The sequence below is a fragment of the Rhinolophus ferrumequinum genome, chromosome 12 (genome assembly GCF_004115265.2).
Source record: "Rhinolophus ferrumequinum isolate MPI-CBG mRhiFer1 chromosome 12, mRhiFer1_v1.p, whole genome shotgun sequence".
Classification (NCBI taxonomy): domain Eukaryota; kingdom Metazoa; phylum Chordata; class Mammalia; order Chiroptera; family Rhinolophidae; genus Rhinolophus; species Rhinolophus ferrumequinum.
This window is the reverse complement of record NC_046295.1, coordinates 75,110,563-75,133,023: the sequence shown is the minus strand read 5'-3', so window position 1 is coordinate 75,133,023 and position 22,461 is coordinate 75,110,563. Positions and strand designations below refer to the sequence as shown.

General features: G+C 39.9%; 1 protein-coding gene across 5 annotated transcripts in view; it reads left to right on the top strand.

Annotated features, from left to right (window-relative positions):
• Positions 1-22,461, top strand: part of MAPKAP1 (MAPK associated protein 1) — a 219,241-nt gene that overhangs the window by 81,588 nt on the left and 115,192 nt on the right. For all 5 annotated transcript variants that reach the window (XM_033123342.1, XM_033123340.1, XM_033123341.1 and 2 more), the window contains one exon: positions 15,507-15,679. In XM_033123342.1, coding sequence (XP_032979233.1) covers positions 15,507-15,679 — 173 coding nt within the window. The remainder of the gene's footprint in view (positions 1-15,506; positions 15,680-22,461) is intronic.

Genomic DNA, 22,461 nt, shown 5'->3' with positions numbered 1-22,461 from the left:
TGGCCCATGTGGGAATCGAACTGGCAACCTCGGTGTTAGGAGCACGGTGCTCCAACCACCTGAGCCACCGGGCTTGGCCCCCTCCTCCCATTCTTAAAGAGTTTTCATAGAATGGACATGAGGGTAGCTTTTTCTACAGAATAATCTGTAGCATACTTTGGTGTGTTGTCCCTACTGATTTTTTCCCATTTCTTTTTTTTTCCCCACTTCCTTTCCCTTTCGTTCTTTCCTTTCCTCCTTTCCTCCCACCCTCCATTTCTCCCTTCCTTCAGCCTTCCTTCCTCCTTCTCCCCCCCCTTCACATATCTAATGAAGTTTAAATACCAAGATTAGGAAACTACTTAATGTATTTCCTAAGGAAATTGGATTCTTGAGATATTCCCATTTGATTTTTTTTTTCTGGTACTAAAAATTATCTTTAAGTTTGCTTTCAGAGGAATTACCATATTTTAAAATACGCTACTAAAACAAGTTAGATTGAATTTCTATCAGTTTCAAAAAGAGTGAGCTCAGATTTTGAATAGAGCCTTTTAAATAATAGTATTTGGAAGTAATTGCTTAATATCTGAGGTCAAGATAATGACGTGACGTATTTTGAGTTCTAAGGAAAGATAGCCTGTTTGACGTAACACCCTACTTATTCCTAACCCGGATAACTAAAACCAACTTTCTTACTCATTCTGTGAGCTGTGTTGGTGAAACCTCTTCTGTTTGCACCTGGAGGGTTACGCTTTATCCCTTTGTTGTTTCATTGTTTCCTTTAGGGTGAGGAAGAATAATTAAGAAGAACATCTTTTCTGAGCAGCTGGAATCAAATTCCAGCTGACTGCAGCACCTGCGAAGATGGCACCTCTGCCTCTGGGTGGCAGGGTGGGATGCCAGCCGCGGAGCCTGCGACAATGGGCTCCAAAGTGCAGAGATGCGGCCATGCCGCACCACTCCTGTCCTTCTGTGAGCTTCAGATGGCAGTAGTACCAGTGAATGCAAAGTGTCTGTTTTAGACTAATTAGAGGGATGATTTGTGAAACGGTGGCTATTTATTTAATTAATCACCAGCACAAAGCCATAAAACCCATATTTTAAAAATCCCTGTTAGTTTGCCATGTGGTTAATAGATTGGGGCACATTAAAAAGTGACATGGTGATGTATTAAAAATGTTCCACCTAAGGATCCTTCAGGAAGAAACGGAAGCTGTCTGCTTTCAGATGCTCAAGTGTAACCTGCCAGGATTTGACCTGTCTGAGGTTTTAATATTTGTAAAGGCATTTATCTTTTGAATAGCATCTTCATTAGGACATCTTGAGATTCTTGGAATGCTTCAAAATATAAAAATGTAGAATAAGTTTTAAAGTTACATTAAAGTTAATTTTGTTACATTTTCTCTTAACAATGAGGAACTATATATATTTTCCCGTTAAATTATACTATGTTTACTAAGCATGGCAGTTTCATAACATAGGTTATTCTTTTCCATTTTGGGATAAGGGAGTCATTTAATCAATTAAATAATAAATGCAATAGCATTTTTGTTTGCAGCTATCAGAATTGCATTTTCTTCTGCCCTCGTATTACTTTTATTGAATGGGCACAGGGATAACTGCTATACTTGCTCAGTCTCAACCCAGGTGAATTGCCATTTTTGGATAGTAAGACTAAAGATAGAACTGACTTGTTCAAGAGATGACACTGGCGTTAAAAATAAGAAGAAATTGCTTAGATTATAACAAATAATAGTAGTTTTTACACAAACTTGTAGTTGATTTTCAGTATACATAAACGTGTATGTGCAGGCCATCTTGCGTTTTAATAGTATTTGAAGCTAAATTGGTGTGGTATGTCTGTGATTCACTCTTTTGTGTTAAAAAAAAATTATTCTGAATAGTCAATGTTTCTGCTAACCAGTCCCCCCCCAAATTTAAGATCATGTATGAAAATTGCTCAGGTGGATGCTTAGAAGGAAATTGTCCAGCTCTTAGGCTTGTGCTCCTCTGCTGTGTTGTATAATTACCTGCTCTGTTAGAAGGGGAGCTGGAATAAAACATGAGTATGTTAATGCCGCCTGGAGCTGATGTGGTGGTGATGATTACAATGCAGATAAAGCATTTCTCATAACCGCCGTTACCTACTGGAGCCTTTGAAACATCTGGCCCTTTAATTGAAAAATAGTGTGGTGCTGCGCGAGGCAGACATGCTAAGTGAAGTCACTAATTTAGAATACAAAAATATAATTGATAAAGTGTTTTATTTACATTGTATTTAAATATTCATACTTTGTTATGCTTTGTATAACAGGGAATTACTGGGTTAAATTTTCATGAACATAGACAGTTTAAATGAGATAAATTAAGTGAAAATGTTAATGGAATTTTACAGTGGAACCAGAAAACTGTTTACTCGGGCATGATGTGTGCTTTTGTATCTTTTGGGCCTTTTAGGGAAGCAAATAGGTTAGGTCTTATTCTTTGGGTTTTGTATTTTAGAAGAAATAAGCATCACTTGGTAACATCATTGCATTTCATTCTTGTTATTGCTATCATATCTTGTTATTTAGTTAAAAAAATAAAATGTTTCTTGGCATAATGGTAAATGGCTCTAATGGCAACATTATCGCCCAATAAACCAAAGCCTTCCCCACCTCTCCGGGGCAGGTTATCAGAGCCTGCCCAGGAGAGCAGAGGAGCTGGTGAAGGGCGTGCAATTAACCTTTGTCCTGCATTTGCAGCAGGGGAACTGACCTAGCAGCCTTCCGAGGAAATCCAATTTAATTTAAAATGAATTTGAAAAGACAAATTAGCCATATCTATTTTAATAAGATAAAGTCCCGATTCTCCCTGTGTCTGGTTTAGTTAGAACCTCAGAGGAGATTGGACTAAGACTGAGGATGAACAGGAGGGAAATAATGCCAGGGGACTGACGAGAAACCCAGGAGACCCTGGTACCCGAGTGACCTGTCCGTTTCTGCAAGTGAGCAGGTTTCATGCTGCCTGTTTCCGGAGGAGAGGTGCCACCTGAGATGGGCCTTTGTCTAACTCAGACCTTTTGCTTTTGTTGGAGCTTGATGCTATGGTGATGTCATACGCTGCTTGCTTGCTTCTCTCTCCAAGGACCAAATTGTTTTTTTCCTCCTTTGTCATTATCAAAGCACATTAGGGTACTGCCACATGGATAGCCACCATGGTATGTGTTACCATTTAGTAACAGATACACCTCACAATTATTGATGAGACTCTCAACAGTAAGGATTCTCTGGGGCCGGCGAGTTGGTATTTGACCACTGCTTTTGGAAAACTGAAGCAGAGGGTTCTGCCTACTCTTCAAGGAGCGACTGACTGGTCCCTTATGTTTTTATCTCTGAAACATAGTCAGTGAGGGTTTACTGAGCCCCTTCTATGAACCCAAGACCAAGGAAATCTGAAACGGTTTCTGCTTCTGTCTGTACAAGAGGTAGCTTCTGCTGGAAGCAGTTACCCAGTGTCCCCTTTCAGTACCAGCGGTCCCTGCAGAGTTCCAGTATGTGTGAACAGGCCAGGCTGCAGGGGAGGAGCAGCTCACACCTTCCTCTGGGTCTCAGCCTGAGGGATGTCTGACCTACAGACCCCGATTCCCAGTTTTGAAACAATGGCTGTAACGTGATCTTTCCTAGATACTCAGGCTTTTTGTTGGAAGGTACTTTCCTTGAAAGGATACGTGTGGTTTTAATTGGTCAGACCTGGGTTAGAATCTTGATCCCCCCTAGTTGAGCGATTTGGAGCAGCCTATTTAATGAACTTCTCATTCCTCAGCTTTAAAAGGGAGTGAGCGATCCTCATAGGACTGTTGGGCACATTAAATCAGAGAATATACGAAAAGTACTTGGACCCTGGTAGGTGCCCAGTAAATGGCAGCCAGCAGTCGTGACCTGCCAGTTGCAGAGAGAGCTGTGTGCAAACACAAAGGGCTGTGTACAGAGGACGGTGCCTGGTCTCACCTCCCACCAAGGCTGTTAGCTCTGTAGCTCCTGGCTTTACTTTGTGTTGCTAAGCTGATTCCCTAATTGAGCAGTGTGATGCACAGAGAGCTTTTTTTTTTTAAAGTACTCAGTACTGACAGTTGTATCTAGTGGATCCTGTTTTCACTTCAGTTTTAAAAATGAAGTTTTCTGCCACATACAACTTTTTTTTCTTTTATTGTATCTGGGAGACATGTAGGATAAAGGCCTGATGGTCAGACTTTTTGGACTGCTTCTCAATTGTAAATTTTGCATATAGTTAGAAATGATTCTTCCCAACAGGAAGTATTGTTCCAGATATATAATAATTTAGCTCTTCTTTATCTTGCTGCCGTTTGTATTTCAGCAAGCATTTGCAAACTATTAAGTGTAAACTTTCTCAGTTGGCTCTTTGCAGTTTCGTTTTCCTAATGTAAATATATAATATGTACGTATGACATATATGTATTTTCTGTTGCAGACAAGTATCTTTCTCTGTCACCAGAGCTGTAGGTTCTTTGTGTGGCCTTTTCCTATACAGAAGAATGCCTATCCTAGCTATTTCACATGTGCATTTTGAGGATGAAAGTGAATGTCATAATTGGAGAAATGTAAAGCTATTTATTTCCATTTTGCCTGATGTTTTTACATTGTTTACTAGGAGATGCGTCAGGGACTTGAATTAATTATAATTACTATAGAGACATACACTGATTGAGCAAAGAAAGTAGTAAGCCATTTGTGCCAAGGCTATCTAATTAAATTCTAACTTTGGATAAGCTAGATGTGCATGAAAGATTAATTTTAAGAGGTGTTTATGACTTACTAAATAATGATTCAGTAAAATTTTTGAATTATATCATCAAGGAACATTGGATTTTAAAGTGATAATACAGTTAGGAACCTACTACTGCATAGAAATTTGTGGGTTTTTAAAAACTGTTCAAAATCAAGGACATAGAATATAATTTTAAGGTGCATATTGTTATTTAAATTTTTTGTAATATTTAATCAACTGAAACCCTACAAGAAATGAGCGGTATATGCACTTGAATTATTTCCTTCAATATTTATACAATTTTATATTCTCAAATACTATCTCTGGATTCTCACTCCCTATCTCTGGAATTAAATTGTCCTTGGGGTAGTTGGAGGGCTGCACCAAATTTTCCATATAATTTAGGAGGATGATAATGGCTGTACTGTAACCTTTTCTAGAGATACATCATCTAGTAATGGAGCCAAGTATACAGTCTCCATTGAGTTTTAATTTTAAAAGTTGATATTAAATCTTAAAAAGACTCATTATATTATGATAATTGATAGAGTTTAAAACATGTAATTCTTCTTTATGGTTTTAAAAAACCTATTTTTACTTTTAAAGCATATTGATTTTATTATATAAATGATTTAATAATGAAGAGGTCCCTGTAGTTACCCTAAGTGATGGGGCTTAGTTCATGCAAATTACCTTTCCCTGATATTATCATCATTATAGAAGCCATTGTTTGTATCATTAAATGTAAAGTGCTGTGTAACATTCATGATCTAAAGAATCCCACAATGGCTATGAAAATTCAAAGTGGACACTTTATATGCTATTATGCTTTAGGATGGCTGGACTGTGCTTGTGTGCAAGTCCCTCCTGGTACGTGCTGTAGCCATCCTGAGGCTGGATGAGAAGAGACTGCTTTGGCTCTTCTTCTCAGTAATTAAGACCTTTCCCTGTCGCTTCTGCTTCTCAATTTCATGTTTGTCTGAGGAACATTTTGTCCAAAGATCTGCCTGGTCTTTGCAACAGCTTAAGTAACAATAAGAGGTAATTGACGTTTGTATAGCAGTATGTAGTTCACAGAGCATTTTGAAGTGCTTTATTTTCACTTTATACACCCTGTCATTCTTTTGAGGTGATGGTGTCATTTCTGTTTCATGGCGGAAGAAATTCACTTTCAGAGAGGTTATGGGCTTGCCCAAGGTTACACAGCTAATGGCCGGCAGGGCCAGGGTCCAGACCGGTTCCGTACACTCTGCAAAGAGGTACCCAACATATATAACCCATGCTGGTGAAAACTGACAGTATCAGGAAACACTTTCTGAATTTAAGATTTGGAGAAAATGGTTGTTATTCCTCATGCAGTATGGGCAGGCTTTCATTATTTTCCTTCACACTTACCCCCGCCCTCTTTTTTTGTAAAATTTCTTGTATTTGAACATGAATGATTACTGGTTTTTCAGCTGATATCTTGTAACAAAAGAACTATTTGAGACTATTACTCAAACTTCATTTGATAACAATTAGATTGTTTAAACCTATAGCTCTAGACATTTTATTTTTTTCAAAAGTAGAAGACTGAAAGAGCATCAGAATGTGGAGGGTTTAGTTTAAATAGAGAAACCCTTTCCTGAGAGCAATAACTAACTCCCTTTCGCGTTTTGGGTCCAGAACTATAGATTTACATGTACCATAGATGTTATACAAAGAAAACTTAACAAAAATCACTAACCTAAGAAAAACTTAACGGAAATAATATTTGCTGTGCTGTGTTGTACTTGTGTTGTAGTTTGGATCATTCCATGGTGTTAGTAGCTGAGGGATTTTGTTTGAGGTCCTCCACTATATGACGGGGTGTATGGATGTGGACGTGGGTTGGTTCCATATTCCTGGGGACTAGAACTAAGATCAGTGGGTAAAATCTGCCCACTGGAAACCTCAATGGAAAGAATTGCGTTTTAGTCATCAAAATTATTTGCCCAAAGACTAAAGCAAAGGGTCTGCTTCAGAAGGTGGCAGGGACCTCATCAGTGGAGATACTCAGGAGAGGTTGTAGCACAGCCATTTGTAGAAAATGTTTTAGAAGGAGATGACCTTTAAAATTCCTTGCAGTTTTCAAAGTCTATGAATGGCAGCAAAGTTGTTTTTTTTTTTGTTTTTAAGTCTATAAATGTAACAAAGTAGAAAAAAAGTAGGAAAAAAGGAAATGTATTAAACAACCACATTTCTTGAGCATTTACTGTGTGGACTAGTGATAAAAGTGCTTTACAGGAAAAGATAGTCTCATTGAATCCTTTCAACAAATCCATGAGGAGGTACTTGTGGAACCCACTGTTTCCATCCAGAAGTAGTAACTCAAAGAGGTCACGATTGTCCAAGGACACACTGTAAGTGGCATTGCCGAGAATTGAACCCAGGTCTTTCTGACTCCACCACTTATGCTTTTAATGCCACACTGTACTGCCTCACTGGCTCCTATTAATATAATAAGGATCCTGGAGGTACCCAGATCAGAACTTGACCTTGTTAAAGAAAGAGTGACAGTTGACGTTCTTAATAATAAAAGCTTAATGGAACCAAGGTTGATGATTCAGAGGAAATTAATGAGATTTTGTCAATTTTATTTTAAACTTAACTTGTCAGAAAATATAGTGTCCAGTGACAAACTGTAGAAATGTTTTTGACAAATTAACTTGACTACAGGTGCCAGATCAGGGAAATGTTAATTTAATAGCCTTTAAGTGTTCCAGATTTATTGAGGGTTAAGATAGCACTACAGAGCTAAGCCCCCAGCTCTGAATGGATCTGTCATAGAATTTTATACAAAATCTATTCATAAATTCAGTGCTACCATTTTGATTGTTAAAAAGTGAATTTTTTCTCTAAGCCCATAAAGCCAGCATTTACTGAGAGCTCCGATCCGGTGTTTGGGTTTTCTTATCCTCCCCACGTAGACCCTCTTCATTTCTCATAGTGTATTAAACCTGGCTTGGACCAGATTTAGGCCAGATTTTGTTTGAAATCGTTACTCTAATCAAATGAAGTCCCTTATTCGTTGTCAGAATGATGATAATTTGAGACCCCTGTGCCAAGTCTGGATACCATGTTATTAAAGACCACGTTGTAGAGTATAGCATCCTTTGGTCCTTGCTGACGGAGCAGGGAGGAAGGTACTGGCAGAATGGAACTGAAGCCATTCCTTTAAGAGAGTTTTAACTTTTGAAGGCTACAGATAACCCTTTTATCAATTTGCATCATTACGTTGTCTGGATACACTGATGTATTTATTTCTGCATTAAAATTACATATGATGATCTGCTTGTGCAGTTGTGACTAATGGAATAATGTCGCCTGCTTTTTGTCTCTTTAATTGCAGAAGCCAAGCTGTCTATCCTTTCTCTGTTTCTTCCCCTTGACAGAGAAATTGAACACTTAGCCACAGTTCTGAGATCTGATACTCAATTTATTACTGACAAACCCTGATGTTAAGTCGTGCTGCTGACTGATCCTTCCTTCAGTCCTTAAGCCTTAGTTCAGCCAACTCACTGTGTGTGGACATTTCTTACTTCAAGCGTATTTTGAACTGAATGTCATCTATTGTTCTTCCTGCTTCCCCTATTTCAGAGACTACCAGGTGCATAATTTTGAAATTAATTTTATGATAGGCAGCAAAATGCGTATTGTTTTAATTACTGAGATCAGATAGGAAAAACTCTGGTATAGATGTAATGTTTTAATTCATCATCATATTCAAATTCTACATGTCTCAATCCTGTACATGTTCAGATTCTATGTACCAGAAGTTATTTAAATTTTTTAAGTTTTTACATTTTATAAGTTAATTATTAATTGGCTGACCTGTGGTTCACAGTGTTGATATTTCCTGATTGGTGTAAAGACACTTTTGTGTGAACTTTTGTGGTATATATCACAAGCCACAAAGCATTTATACTCTTTGACCCAATAATCTGCTCCTAGGAATATGTGCACAAACATTTATGTGAGAGAATGTGTATGAGAATATTATTCATAATAGTGAAACACTAGAAATAATGTACATATTTAACAATGCGGGAAGAGGTGGATAGGATCACTACGTGCTATAATATAATACAGGAGTTGAAAATCACCTTTTAAAAGAAAATTGCTCATTCCATCGATGTGTACATTTTTTGATGAGTGACTGTGTGCCAGGCATTTTATATACCTCTTACCTACTTTTCCAGGTAAGGAAATGGAGGTTCTGAGTCGTGTAGTTAGTTGCCCGACGCTAAGGTCTAACAGCTAAGGAAATGACAGAGCCTGGATTCAAACCTGGTTCTGGCTGACCCCAAATCTGTGCTCTTCACTACTGCTTAATATACTTTAGCAATGCTATTTTGGGACCGGATTGTGAAGGGTATTAACTGTCAGGTGAAGGAGTTGGAAAGCTAGCCCTGGGGGAAGCCATCATATATTTCTGAGCTGGTGACTGGCATGGTCAGTGATTTGAGGAAAATCGTGCTGATGGCAGTAAGGAGTTGGACAGAGGAGATGTTTTAGAAAAAAGGAGTTAGAAGTCGGGAGACTGCTGCCGTGGTCTCCCTGAGAGATGATGAAGCTTGAACTAGGGCCGGAGCAGTGAGGAGAAAGAGTTGAGAGGCATTTCAGAGGCATTTGGATGTAGATGAGACAGAAACAGGACTTAAGTTTCCTAGCTTGAGTGCCAGGGTAGTGGTGAAGGCCTTCCCTGAGAAGGAGTGTAGAATGAGAGACAAGCTGAGGAGGAAGCAAGTGGATCTTGGACAAGTTGAGTTTGAGATCTGGGTTACATTTGCAGAGTCATCTAGTCACGGAGAGGCCGTGTGATGTGAACTCGGGAGTCTAGTTGGTCTTCATGAATTGTATTTGTGTTTTGAGGAATAGTTTTGCTCCAGAAAGTACTTTTCTTTTTGTTCTAAAACCCGAATTGGGGGCATTCCTTGATTTAGGGGCTGCTCCTCGAGAGTGTTGTTCTACTCCAAATTTGTCAGCTCTTTGTGGGTTTATTACTTTTTATTTTCCTTTGGTAAAAATTACTTAACCTGCCATAGGAAGGTGTCTGAGTTATATTTTCAACTATTTTTTTTGCAACAGCCTGCCACAGCACCTGGCATATAGTGTGTTCTTAATAAATCTTGCTGGATGCCTTAACGTAGTCTACATTTTCAAAATTGATCCCCTTTCTCCTACCTAAAACTCGGAAGCTCTGTGTGGTAGTTCTTTTTATCTCCCTTTTTGTACATAATTACAATATTTACTATTCTGTTTCTAATTGTAAACATAATACATGTTCATTATATAAAATGCAGAAAAATATAAAGCAGAAAATCAAAATCACTCATAATCTCATGTCTCAGAAGAACTCCCATTCACTTTTTGTGTGTATTGGTATAGTAGATATTTAAATACAGTAAGCATCCTTTCCTTGGGTTAATGGTTCTGTTGGGTAGAAAGGTAAATTTTTTTTCTAGGAGGCCTTTGTCAACCCCCTTTAGTCTGGGTTGTTTCTGAGTTCTCACTACGGCCTGTCCTTGCCCCTCGTGAAGCTTTTATCACATTACACAATATAGACCTTCAGCAGATGGTGAATTTGATGAGGGGTCTGCATTGTGTCTCACTTGACTTTGGCTTCAGAGCCCAGCATGGTGTTTCAGTAGGTGTTTGTCGAATGCATGAGTGACTGAGAAAAATGGAATTAAACCGGTTTTCCCTATATCTTTGTTGATCCCTTCCTTATGCTCTAATTATGCCTCCGTTTCCCTAAATTCGTGTTGTGGAACACACAAAATGCCATGCAGTGAAACTGGTAGGATATGATCTTTGTTTATTACTAGTTGCTTTTTAATTGTTAGATGTTAGATGTTTGGAATATTGCTTGCCTTGATGTGTGATGAATACTTTTAATCCTTTGGTCACCTTATTCTTTCAATAAGTTAATTACTTTCTATTATGTTGATGGATTGTTTTATGTTTTAGATGATTCCCTCTAAATATTGCAACACAGGGACTATTAGATAGAACTAACTGCCACCACCTTGAGTTTTTCAGAAGAGGCTCCTTATTAAAAAATATATAATTTCAGTGTTTGTGCAAGGCACTTTTTCCTACCATCAGTGCCTCAAGATGGAATTAGAAGATTAAAAAGATAAAGTGCTTTATTCATTTAATAAGTATCTACCATATTTATTCTCATAGTTTTCCCCATACTTGCCATTTCACTATGAAATAAAGAGGATAAAGGGATTCCTAGGAGTATCATTCCTGAACAGTGGTGCCCTTCAGTCAGTTTGCAGTAGAAAGTTCTCTGGAGTCTCAGACCTCCTACCAGTTCTCCTTGGCCAGCGCCTCAGAGCCAGCTCCTGCAGGAGGCTGCTTTAGGCAGCACTTTGGGTTTGTTTGTGAGAAGAGGGAGGTGGAGACGATTTCCAAGCCTTTGAAAGCAGGAATTCATTACATTTAGAATAACTTTAGGGAAAGAAGGCATTGATGTTGAAAGTAGGGGCTTTGGAGTCAGACACGAGTTTGAATTCTGCCCTTCTGCCTTGGTTATGGCGTCTTGAGCAGATGACTGTAGCCTTATAAGCCTAGGTTTTCTCATCCGTAATAGGAGGGTAATGATAGAACCCTACCTCTTACAGTGGTTGCGAGAACTGAATAATTTAGGCAGACATTTAGCAGAGTTTATTTAATAGCTCAAAATAAATATTAGCTCTTGTTATAATAATAACTATTATTATTAGGGCTTTTATAGCATCCATCTTTGGTCTCATGTGACCATGTAATAGGCTTTAGTAGTAGAAGTGTGTCTGATTTTAAAACATAGGCCCTTTCTGGCGTACTGCTCTGCATTTCTAAAGCACTTTACAGTTTGTGAAGCACATTCACATTTGTCATCTCATTGAAGCTTTGTATCTTGAGATATTGTGATTCCTATCGTCTCTCAGCTCTAGTTCTTCTGAAGGAGGAGGAGAAATAAACAGAAATAAGAAGGGAGAGCAATGATAAAAGGGTGATTAACACACTCCAGAAAGATTGCCCTTGTTTTAATTTTAACCCTTTGACTGCCTGACAAGGTCAAATACTTGCTGTTTAGAGATGTCTTTGCTAGTCATTGGAATTATTATTTCCAAGCTTAAAAAATGCATGGGTATGTGTGTATGCACGTGCAGGGTTGTATGCATGAGAGAGACAGCATTGTATAGGAGAATTGCTTTTTTATTATTTGCTTTATAACACAGAGACAGGGCTCAGTAAAAAAAAAAAATCCGTGGATCTAATATTAGATGCTGGGTTAAATGACATGTGGAATTTCTCTAAAAATGTTTTTAAAACTGATTTTATGTATTTCCTTACTTTAGTTCTGATTTTTTTCCCCCTTAGAATGATAAAATTATAGTGTTGAAAATAGAACCACTTGATGGCGCAAATCCTTCCATCTCCATCCACCAGGAAACAGACCATAGAGGAAGGACAAAAGGGATCCATGGAGGAAACTAACATTTATTGAGTTCCTACCTTGTGTCCTCATAGGCATTTGAGTCATTCATGCATCCATTCTGTAGTTCAACAGATTTCTTTTCTTTTCTTTTTTTTTTTTTTGGAGAGTCTTCTATGTGCCAGGTACAGCACTAGTAGCCACTTTGTATCAAGCAATAAACAAAGCAGACAGTATAGAGCTCAAGGCTAGTGGGGAAGGCATACACTAAAGATGTACTTAAATAAATACATAATATCAAATTGTTAAGTGTATGAAGGAAATGAATAGGATATGTATGAGAATAACTGGACAGGGCTTCTTCCTATAGGATTATCAGGGAAGGTCTCACATCATCCGAACCTTGAATCATAACAACAGTAATGATAATCCTCACGGTATAAGAGTCCTCTTATGCCGTGTTTCCCCGAAAATAAGACCTAGCCGGACAATCAGCTCTTATGCGTCTTTTGGAGCAAAACTTAATAGAAGACCCGGTCTTATTTTACTGTAAGACCTGGTATAACATAACATAACATCACAACACAACACAACATAACATAGGGTCTTATAATAACTTTTGCTCCAAAAGACGCATTAGGGCTGATTGTCCGGCTAGGTCTCATTTTCGGGAAACACGGTAGGTACGTACGTCCTATCATCATCATTTTACATATGAGGAAGTAGAAGAACAGAGAGATTAAGGACCTGCCCAAGGGGGCCGGCCCGGTGGCTCAGGCGGTTAGAGCTCCGTGCTCCTAACTCCGAAGGCTGCCAGTTCGATTCCTACATGGGCCAGTGGGCTCTCAACCACAAGGTTGCCAGTTCAATTCCTCGAGTCCTGCAAGGGATGGTGAGCTCCGCCCCCTGCAACTAAGATTGAACACAGCACCTTGAGCTGAGCTGCCGCTGAGCTCCCGGATGGCTCAGTTGGTTGGAGTGCGTCCTCTCAACCACAAGGTTGCCGGTTCGACTCCTGCAAGGGATGGTGGGCCGTGCCCCCTGCAACTAACAATGGCAACTGGACCCTGCGCCCTCCACAACTAAGAGTGAAAGGACAACAACTTGACTTGGAAAAAAGTCCTGGAAGTACACACTGTTCCCCAATAAAGTCCTGTTCCCTTCCCCAATAAAATCTTTAAAAAAAAAAAAAGAAAGAAAGAAAAAGAACCTGCCAAGGCCACACAAAGATCATGAGAAAGGGCCTTCTAGATACAGTGAATAGCACCTTCTATGGTCTTCAAAGTGGGGGAAGCAGACAAGGTACACACACTCATATTCACAGTACTTCTAGAAGGTCAGTGTAGCTGGAGCACGATGAGCAGGTGGTGAAAATGGCAGTAGATGATGTGGGAGAGGTAGGCAGGGGTCAGATCACAAGTGGAGAGATTGACCTTTAATGAAATGAGTGGCTGAAATGAGTGGCACTCCAGTTAAGGGTGGGGGGAGGAAGAGGGAAAAAAGGTGGTTAAATCCAGATAAGTTTGTGAATTTAATGATGGGATAATGAGAGTTCCTTTCTGAGAGTTCTTACTTTCTTAATGAAAATGAAAATTTCCCATCTTTTGGCAGTTGCATGAGTGAAGCCAGGAGCTGAAGGTCCATGAGGGCTCATGGGAAGTTTGAGGAGAGAAGCAAAAGTGTGTACTAGGGTCTTTGGTGGGTGCAGGATGGACCAGGAAATGTAATAGGCTTGCTATGTAGTGGGAAGTGTCTGTCTGAGGTTTATCATCATGAATTTAAAGTAAAATCAGTCTGTGTAGTTACATGATTTTTCTCCAGTGATGTTTAGCTGGGAAATGAAAAGCACTGGGTTCATCCCAGATTGGGGTTCTGCCAGTTGAGTCCAATGGAGGAAGAGCGTTAAAGCTATATTTGCATAGGATGATTATAAGGATGGATCATGTAATCTGGACAGTGGTGTTGGGAAATAAGGGGGACTGGTATATGCTTAAAAGGTGGTGGTCAGTAGATTGTAGGTTGAAGAATTTGAGGGACAACTTGAAAAAAATGAGTTGAAAAGTATTTTAAAGTATATCCCATGAGTGGATGTTCTGATTTGAGATTTTGGAGTTGATGTAGATATCTGGTGTACCCACTGCAGTAAATGACTGAGGTGGAATAGATGGGGAGGCATTGGGATGACATGGCCTCGGCATTGAGACACTTGGGTATTGGATGGATTATTCTTTTGGATGAAATGGCCAAAAAGGATGACAGGAGTTGGGGTGCAAAAGAAGACTATGAGCAAAGAGCTCAATCAAGCCTTCAGTGAGCAAGGAAAATGCTTGGAAGGTTGATGAATAAAAGAAACAAATGAGGAGGAGAAGGTGGTGTACTTGGGTCTCAAAGGAACAGGGGTTTTTGCAAGAAAGGAGAAGTAATAGTTTGAAAATCGTGGAGACAGAAATACCTACTCCACCTTCTAGCCTTGAGGATTAGGGGTTAAAAAGGAAAAAGCAAAACATTGTTATGGACAGCAGAGGAAGCAATGTCCTTAATGACCAGCAGGCTTCCATTAAGGCAGAAAGGTGCAGGGAATTTTTCTAGAAAGAAATGATGATTTATGGAAGTTTGCTGATTAGTGCAGGCGTTCCAGAAGGCAGTGGAAGGTTCAGGAGCGAGGAAGGCTAGCTGTGTGGGAGGGATTGGGGATAAACAGAGCAGTGTGGTATGGTGGTTAAAGCAGTAATGGAAGACCGGGACCCTTGAACTTCAGTGCCGATGACTGAAGGAAACAGGTGTACTGCATAATAGAATTTGTTCCCCGTAGTCTCTGAGAAGGCAAGCCCTTGGTTCCAGTGCTGCAGGTTGAAATTCTTCCTCAGAGAATGGCAGCTTCCAGTGCAGCTTTTCCCAAGGTCTCAAGGAGTGAGACAGCAGTTTTCAGGGAGGGTAGCTGATGCCAAGGTCTAATGGTGACTTTTCCAAGGTCACACTGAATAAGGAGCAAAGCAAGTCTCCTGACACTAAATATCAGGTCTGTGACCACTTTAATTTGTTTGTTTTAATTGTAGTGCTCATTTACCTTACTGCTGGCAGAAGTGGATGCATTAGGCCATTAGAAAATGAAAATTAAAGGAAAAAAAAAACCCTTAAAAATAGACAGTGTTTCCACTTTGGGACCATTCCAGGCTCATAAGCAGGTCTGTGCCAAAATGATGTAAATGGCTGTGCTGCACACAAGCCCCCGAGAGCAGTCATTGTGGCCCCCTAGGATCTGCATGACCGTGACTGTGCTCCACCCTCATGCATTGTGCTCTGTCCACAGGGTCATGTAGGCACAACAGCAACGAAGAAGATCGACGTCTACCTCCCCCTGCACTCGAGCCAGGACAGACTGCTGCCAATGACCGTGGTGACAATGGCCAGCGCCAGGGTGCAGGACCTGATCGGGCTCATCTGTTGGCAGTACACAAGCGAAGGACGGGAGCCGAAGCTCAAGTAATCCTTCCTCTCTGACTGCTCTGGTTTCAGGCTGTCCCTGGGCCCAGTCGGTCTTTCTAGGCATTGGCCTGGGAACCAGCCGTCCACCCTGATCAGGGCAGATTTCTCACCAGGGCCTGTGTATCTCCAAGAATCTGCTTGTAAATACACCCGATAGCTTTGTGAATCCAGGCATGAGGAAATGCATTTTAGCAGTTTTCAAACCCTTTTGCGGTGCTTGTGGTGCTCGCTGATAAATGTGGCCTGGGAGTTAGCGGGAGAGAACTAATGTTTATTGAGCACCTCCCATGAGGGGGCACCATGCTGGGCATTTTGTACCTGATTTCTCCTTGAATTCTCCCAGCTCCCTGTGAGCTGAGCTTTATGATTCTCATTCTGCCTGGGAAGAAACTCACGGGTCAGAGAGCTGTGACTTGCTGAAGGTTACACCACTGGGAGACGGCAGAGTCAGGATTTGGTTCCTGGTCTGTTCGATGCCAAGGTTTTTGCATTATTTCCTTTCATCTGAATTAAGTTTTCTTTGTTATCAGTCAATGGCTCAAACTTTCTTTCAATCACTAGGCTCTATTCCTCATTAAACAATTATTTTAAAAATGTAGTGCTTGAAAGTAGAGTCTATGTGCATGTGTGTCATAACTTGAACTTACAAGTGCTTTGCTGCATTCGTTCTCCCAGGCTGACATTTCTTACCTGGCAGCATCCTCTTCTAGTTGAATGTGCTCTTCCCAGCAGTAATGTTTGAGAATCAGCAAAATGTAGTGGATGCCTTCATTTTGGGAATACATTCTCACGCAGACTCTCTCTTCTCACATTGTCAGGGTTAGAATGGTCCAGGCTGTTTTGTTTTTCTTTAGATATGTTAAATTTGCACTTGACAGTTATTCTTTCGAGTTCTTATTGACATTGCCCTTCACTTTACCTGAATAAATTGTGGATATAAAGACAATGTTTATTGCTCTTGTGGCAATAGAAAGCGTTTTTTACCAAAATGCCACCTAGGCTCAGCAAAGGGCTGGGCCAGCACCTCTTCTGAAGGCGGAGCTATGGTTGTTCCTTTTCAGGGTGAAGTGGAAGCGAGAAAACAGGACGAGTGCTAGTGACTTGATGTAGGTTGTCTGAGTTAATCCTTAAAAGACTACTTAGCGCAGGAACTAAAGCCTGGATCGGGGTAAAAGAATTGGCCCAGGGTTACGCAGCTAGTCACAGAGACAGGAGTGAACTGTGACACACTTTACAGGTGGGGAAACTAAAGCTTGCAGAGTCTAAGTGACTTCCCTAAATCACACAGTAAGTGGTAGAACCTCCGACTGCAGAGGCTTAGCTCTTCACTATTACACTCTACTCCCTACCATGGAACTCTAGGTGCTATGAAAATATTTATTACAGGGCCCTGTGCTCTATCTGGAAATACAGAAGTGAAAAAGGCAGTCATGCCATTAAGGAACTTACTGTCTAAGATCAATAGGCAATACTAATGCTGTACATTAGCAGTAAAATCGGGTTCTGAGAAGATCTGACCCCATTTTTGGTGGTGAGAGTGGAGTCATGAAAAGCAACCTTGATTAAGTGACAGCTAAACTGAAACCTGAAGGAGAAGTAAGAAAATGTGATGCAGATGGGTTGAGAGGAGGATTTTCTAAACAGAGGGAAAAGCATGGACTTCTGGTTATGAATTCATCCTTTAAATTCTATATTCTGTTCCAAATACATAGTAATGATAAATAAAATATGTTATTGACGTACTTGTACTTTAATAACTAGATAAAGATCCTTGTTGACGGGAAGTAGAACCAAGTACAGAAGTAGGCAGAGTGTGTGAAGAGTCAATTCTTTTAGTGAGTTTACTAGTGTGTAAACATTCTGTGAGTTTACTAGTATGTAAAATACTGATTTTCCTCACGCTTCAGGGCCTGGATGGTCAGAGCCCCCAGCCAGTATTTCAGGGCAGAGAACAGTCCCATTTCTCTATGCATGTGCCATACACATACTGTTATTTTCTGAGTATACCGTGATGTCAGAAAGGAGAGGGAAATACTGCTTGAGACTCTGGGGACCAGAGGAACTTCATGCCTGGATGGGGACCAAAGGAAGTCTGTCTGCTGAAACCTAGGAGCTCGGATGGGCCTGTCCCAGCTATGAAAAGGAACAACAAAGCTGCCTAGGTCTGTGACTTCTTTAAAGTTGTGTTTCTGGAATGGCAGGGGAATGGAGACAGCAGTACGACCAGGACCTGACCACGAAATGACTGGTTTTATGATAGCCCGTGTCACCAAAGAATAGGGACCCTGAGCAGCCACAATAAGACCTGGTTCTAGACTAGAGAGGCCTCTGCTTGGATAAGGATGGAAGATGGTAGCAGTATCTATAAAAGCACTAGATAGGAACGGTGAGAGAGGAAGGGAGGGGCAGAAAGAAAAAGAGATACAGCATTTCTATTGAAGAAAAGCTACCGTGTTCCCCCCAAAATAAGACCTAGCCAGACAATCAGCTCTAATGCACCTTTTGGAGCAAAAAGTTATATAAGACCGGGTATTATATTACATTATATTATGTTATTACATTATATTATTCACAGTTTTATAGTAAAATAATACTGGGTCTTATAGATTTTATTTTCAGGAAAACAGGGTAGCAAACTCAATTTCAAAGTAAACGAGTATAACTAGTACTAAGAAAGATAATAATCAGAATTCACTCCCAACAAAATATAATAAAGCAACCTGAAAATTAACTTCAAATAAGTATGTTTGAAATTATCAGAGATGAAGGAATAATTAACATCCATGGTAAACTTTTAGGAAATTGTGAAACAAAACTGAGCAGATGAGAATCAAGAGGTGAGTTTAGAAAAGAACCAATTAAAAGTACTGGTAATATAAAATGCAGTTATTAAAGTTAAAAAAAAAAAGTATGGGGGGCCGGCCCGGTGGCTCAGCCAGTTATAGCTCCATGCTCCTAACTCCGAAGGCTGCCAGTTCGATTCCCACACGGGCTAGTGGGCTCTCAACCACAAGGTTGCCAGTTCAATTCCTCGAGTCCCGCAAGGGATGGTGGGCAGCGCCCCCTGCAACTAAGATTGAACACGGCACCTTGAGCTGAGCTGCCTCTGAGCTCCCGGATGGCTCGGTTGGTTGGAGTGCGTCCTCTCAACCACAAGGTTGTCGGTTCAACTCCCGCAAGGGATGGTGGGCTGCGCCCCCTGCAACTAGCAATGGCAACTAGACCTGGAGCTGAGCTGCGCCCTCCACAACTAAGACTGAAGGGACAACAACTTGAAGCTGAACAGTAAGTACCCTCCACAACTAAGATTGAAAGGACAACAACTTGACTTGGAAAAAAGTCCTGGAAGTACACACTGTTCCCCAATAAAGTCCTGTTCCCTTTTCCCAATAAAATAAAATAAAATAAATATGGGATAAATTCTAGACTAGGCACAGTTAAAGAGAGAATGAGTTGATAGATGGTACTAATAAATTTCACCTAGGATGTAACACAAAGAGATAAAGAGATATAAAGAAGGAAAGATGAGTAAGAGACATGGAGGAAAGATTGAAAACCTCCCATGTGTGAATTAGAGAATGGAGGGAATAGCAGAGAAACAATATTTGAAGAGATAGTGCCAGAGAATTTCCCAGAATTGAAAATAGATATGAGCAAGTCTTTGTATTAAAAACACATACAAATTAAATGAAGGAAGGAGAGCCTTTTTTAATAAATGGGGCTGGAGCAATTGGACATTCATAAGCCAAAAAAAATCAACTGCACCTTAAACCTCATACCTTGTATAAAATTAATTCAGAATGGATTGTGACTTCCATGTAAAATCGTAAAACTTTTAGTAGAAAACGGGGGAGAAAAATCTTTGGGACCAAGGGCTTCATGAAGAGTTCTTATACATGACACTAAAAGCATAACCCATAAGAGAAAAAAGAAGATAAAATAGACTGCATCAAAATTAAAAACTTTTGCTTGCCACATGACCCTTCTTTCTTTCCTTCCCAGTCCCAAAGCCGACAGGCAACCATTCTGCCTTCTTTCCCATGGGTAAGTCTTCAGCTGCACCTGGCCAGGGGGATAGAGGTTGCAGGAGGGTTTGGGCCAGTGGCACTGCGTCAAACAGTAGAATTTAAGGCAAAAACATGTCTGTAGGGCTATTTAGTTTAAATACATAATGTAAGGGAATAGCCCACCAACAGAATATAATAATTCTGACTATGCATCTAGCAACATTCCTGTCAGAAACTGGTAAATGAAGCGGACCCAAAATTAGTAAGGAGAAGGAAGATTCAACCAATTTGATTAGCAATTCTTAACCCTCAAAATAGAGATTATTTCTTGTACTAGTTTGTAAGCCTCTGAAGCTGAGTACATCTTACTGAGATTTACATTCCTGGAGTATATCTATCTAGCATGTTGACATTTTTTTCTTCCCTCTTCCGCCTCCCCCAATCCTCCACTCTGGTTCAAGCCATTGTTTCTCAGTCTAGTTGTGTAGGACACAGCTCCCTGGCTGGTATTTTGAGCCTTGCACTCTCCCCCAGCTGAGGCAGTCGGTCACCCGTCAGCCTCTCACAGCAGTTCATGCACAGTAGCCCAGTAGCCCGTGGTAGCTCGCGCCGACCTCTGGCGTCGGCTGCTCACGGCAGCGCAGCTCCAGGGAAAGCCATTGTTCACAATCTTAGCTGTAGAGGGTGCAGTTCACTCGCCCATGTGGGAATCGAACCGGTAACCTCTGCATTAGGAGGAGCACGGCGCTCCAACTACCCAAGCCACTGGGCTGGCCCTGACATTTTTTTAATAGTTGCTCTGTAAGTCTAGGAATTACAAAATTACATTGAATCTAAATAGACCATGATCTTTTGAAATATTTTACTGTTCTTAACGTGACAATGGATTTCTCAGTTCCGTTTGGTATAAGGATCTATAAAGTAAATCCCTGGGATCTCTTCCTATCAGGCAGTGTAGTGCAAGGTATTTTCTTTCTAGTTTGTTTTCACTTAAGTGTTGGAATATTCCTTGTTTGATCTTTTCCAGTTGGCCCCATGGAATAGTTCTTCACTCACGGGGGCCAAATTGCTAGATGCATGGGAGACCTTTCCTTCAATTTCATTTTGGTTTGTCATGAAAACCATTTATTTAGGAGTATTGTTCTTCAATCTTGGTTCCTTGAAAACTGTTTATGGGAGTAGGCGTTGGCCCCAGGGAAGGAATAGAGAATTTAGCTGGAGTTCTTGGCTTCCTTTACTTTTACACTTGTTAACTCTTGAGCAAGATTGGAATGTGGTGTTTAAGCTTATTTCCAGCTTATTTCAATGCACTGAGTTTAGGGGAAACTGAATCTGTTTGGAAGAAAGTAACTGAAGTCATTTCAATCTCTAGGTAGTTGAATTTTTTAATTTAGATTTTGTTATATAGATTCATGTTTATTGAATTTTGATCAGAAAATGTGGCCTATAAACTTTCTGCTTAGAGATTTATTTATATTTTGGCAGCTTACCATACAGTAAATTTTTATAAATATTCCATGGATTCTGGAAAAAAATTATTCTGTATAGGTTATATAATTCAATATATACTTATTAAATCAACATCTTTAATTACAATTATATTCCTAAATTGTTTTTACTATTTCATCTAGAGATGATTAAGAGCAATGGATTAAAGTTTCCATTTTCTTGGGTGTTTTTGTCAATTTCTCCTGAGATTTCAACAGTTTACACTTCATATATTTCAGTGCACAAAAAGATTCATGCATTTCATATCTTTATTGTGAGCTGTAATTTTTTTCAAAATAAAACAGTCCTATTCTTTTTATGTCTTGTGTCCCACTTTTTCTTTGCTCTATTTCAGTAATATTAGCTTTTCCCCCCCATTCTTTGTACTAGTTTGATGTATCTTTTTGTTCAGCCTGTACCTTCACCTTTTTGTTATAGATATGATGAATAATTTTGTGAGCTTTTTCTTTTTTGACCCAGTCTAAGTCACTGTTTTTTAGTGAGGAAGTTTATCGTACTAATATTTATTATTACCATTGATATGTTGGGTTCATGTCAGTGAACTTATTTTAAGCTTTGTTTTTTATGCATTTTTTGTTTTCTATTTCAATTTTTAATTCTGAGGCCAGTTACTTACAAGATTTTAAAACATTTTTAATTTACTTTCTAGAGTAGTTTTAGGTTTACAGAAAGTATAGTGTGCCCACATACGAAGTGTGACCAAAAGATATGGTGAACGTTTAAATAACAAATTTTTTAGAATAAAAGACACACTGCCATTAATCCCCTTCAAAATATTCCCCTTTGCTTCTAACACAGTTACCCCATTGTTCTTGCCACTTTCTGAAGCAGTTTTGGAAGTCCTCATTTGTGAGTGTCTTTAGTTGCACTGTTGTGGCTGCCTCCATGTCCAGAATCGATTCAAAATGTTTACCTTTCATGGTCATTTTGACTTTGGGGAGGAGCCAAAAGTCGCACGGTGTCAGATCCAGTAAATAAGGTGGATGAGGACACACTGTAATGTTTTGTTTTTTGGTGTGTTTTTTTTTTTTTTAATTTTTTTATTGGGGAACAGTGTGTTTCTCTAGGGCCCATCAGCTCCAAGTCGTTCTTCAATCTAGTTGTGGAGGGCGCAGCTCAGCTCCAAGGCCAGTTGCCGTTGTCAGTCTTTAGTTGCAGGGGGCGCAACCCACCATCCCATGTGGGGATTGAACCAGCAACCTTGTTTTTGGGAGCTCGTGCTTTAACCAACTGAGCCATCCAATCGTCCCTGTAATGTTTTTA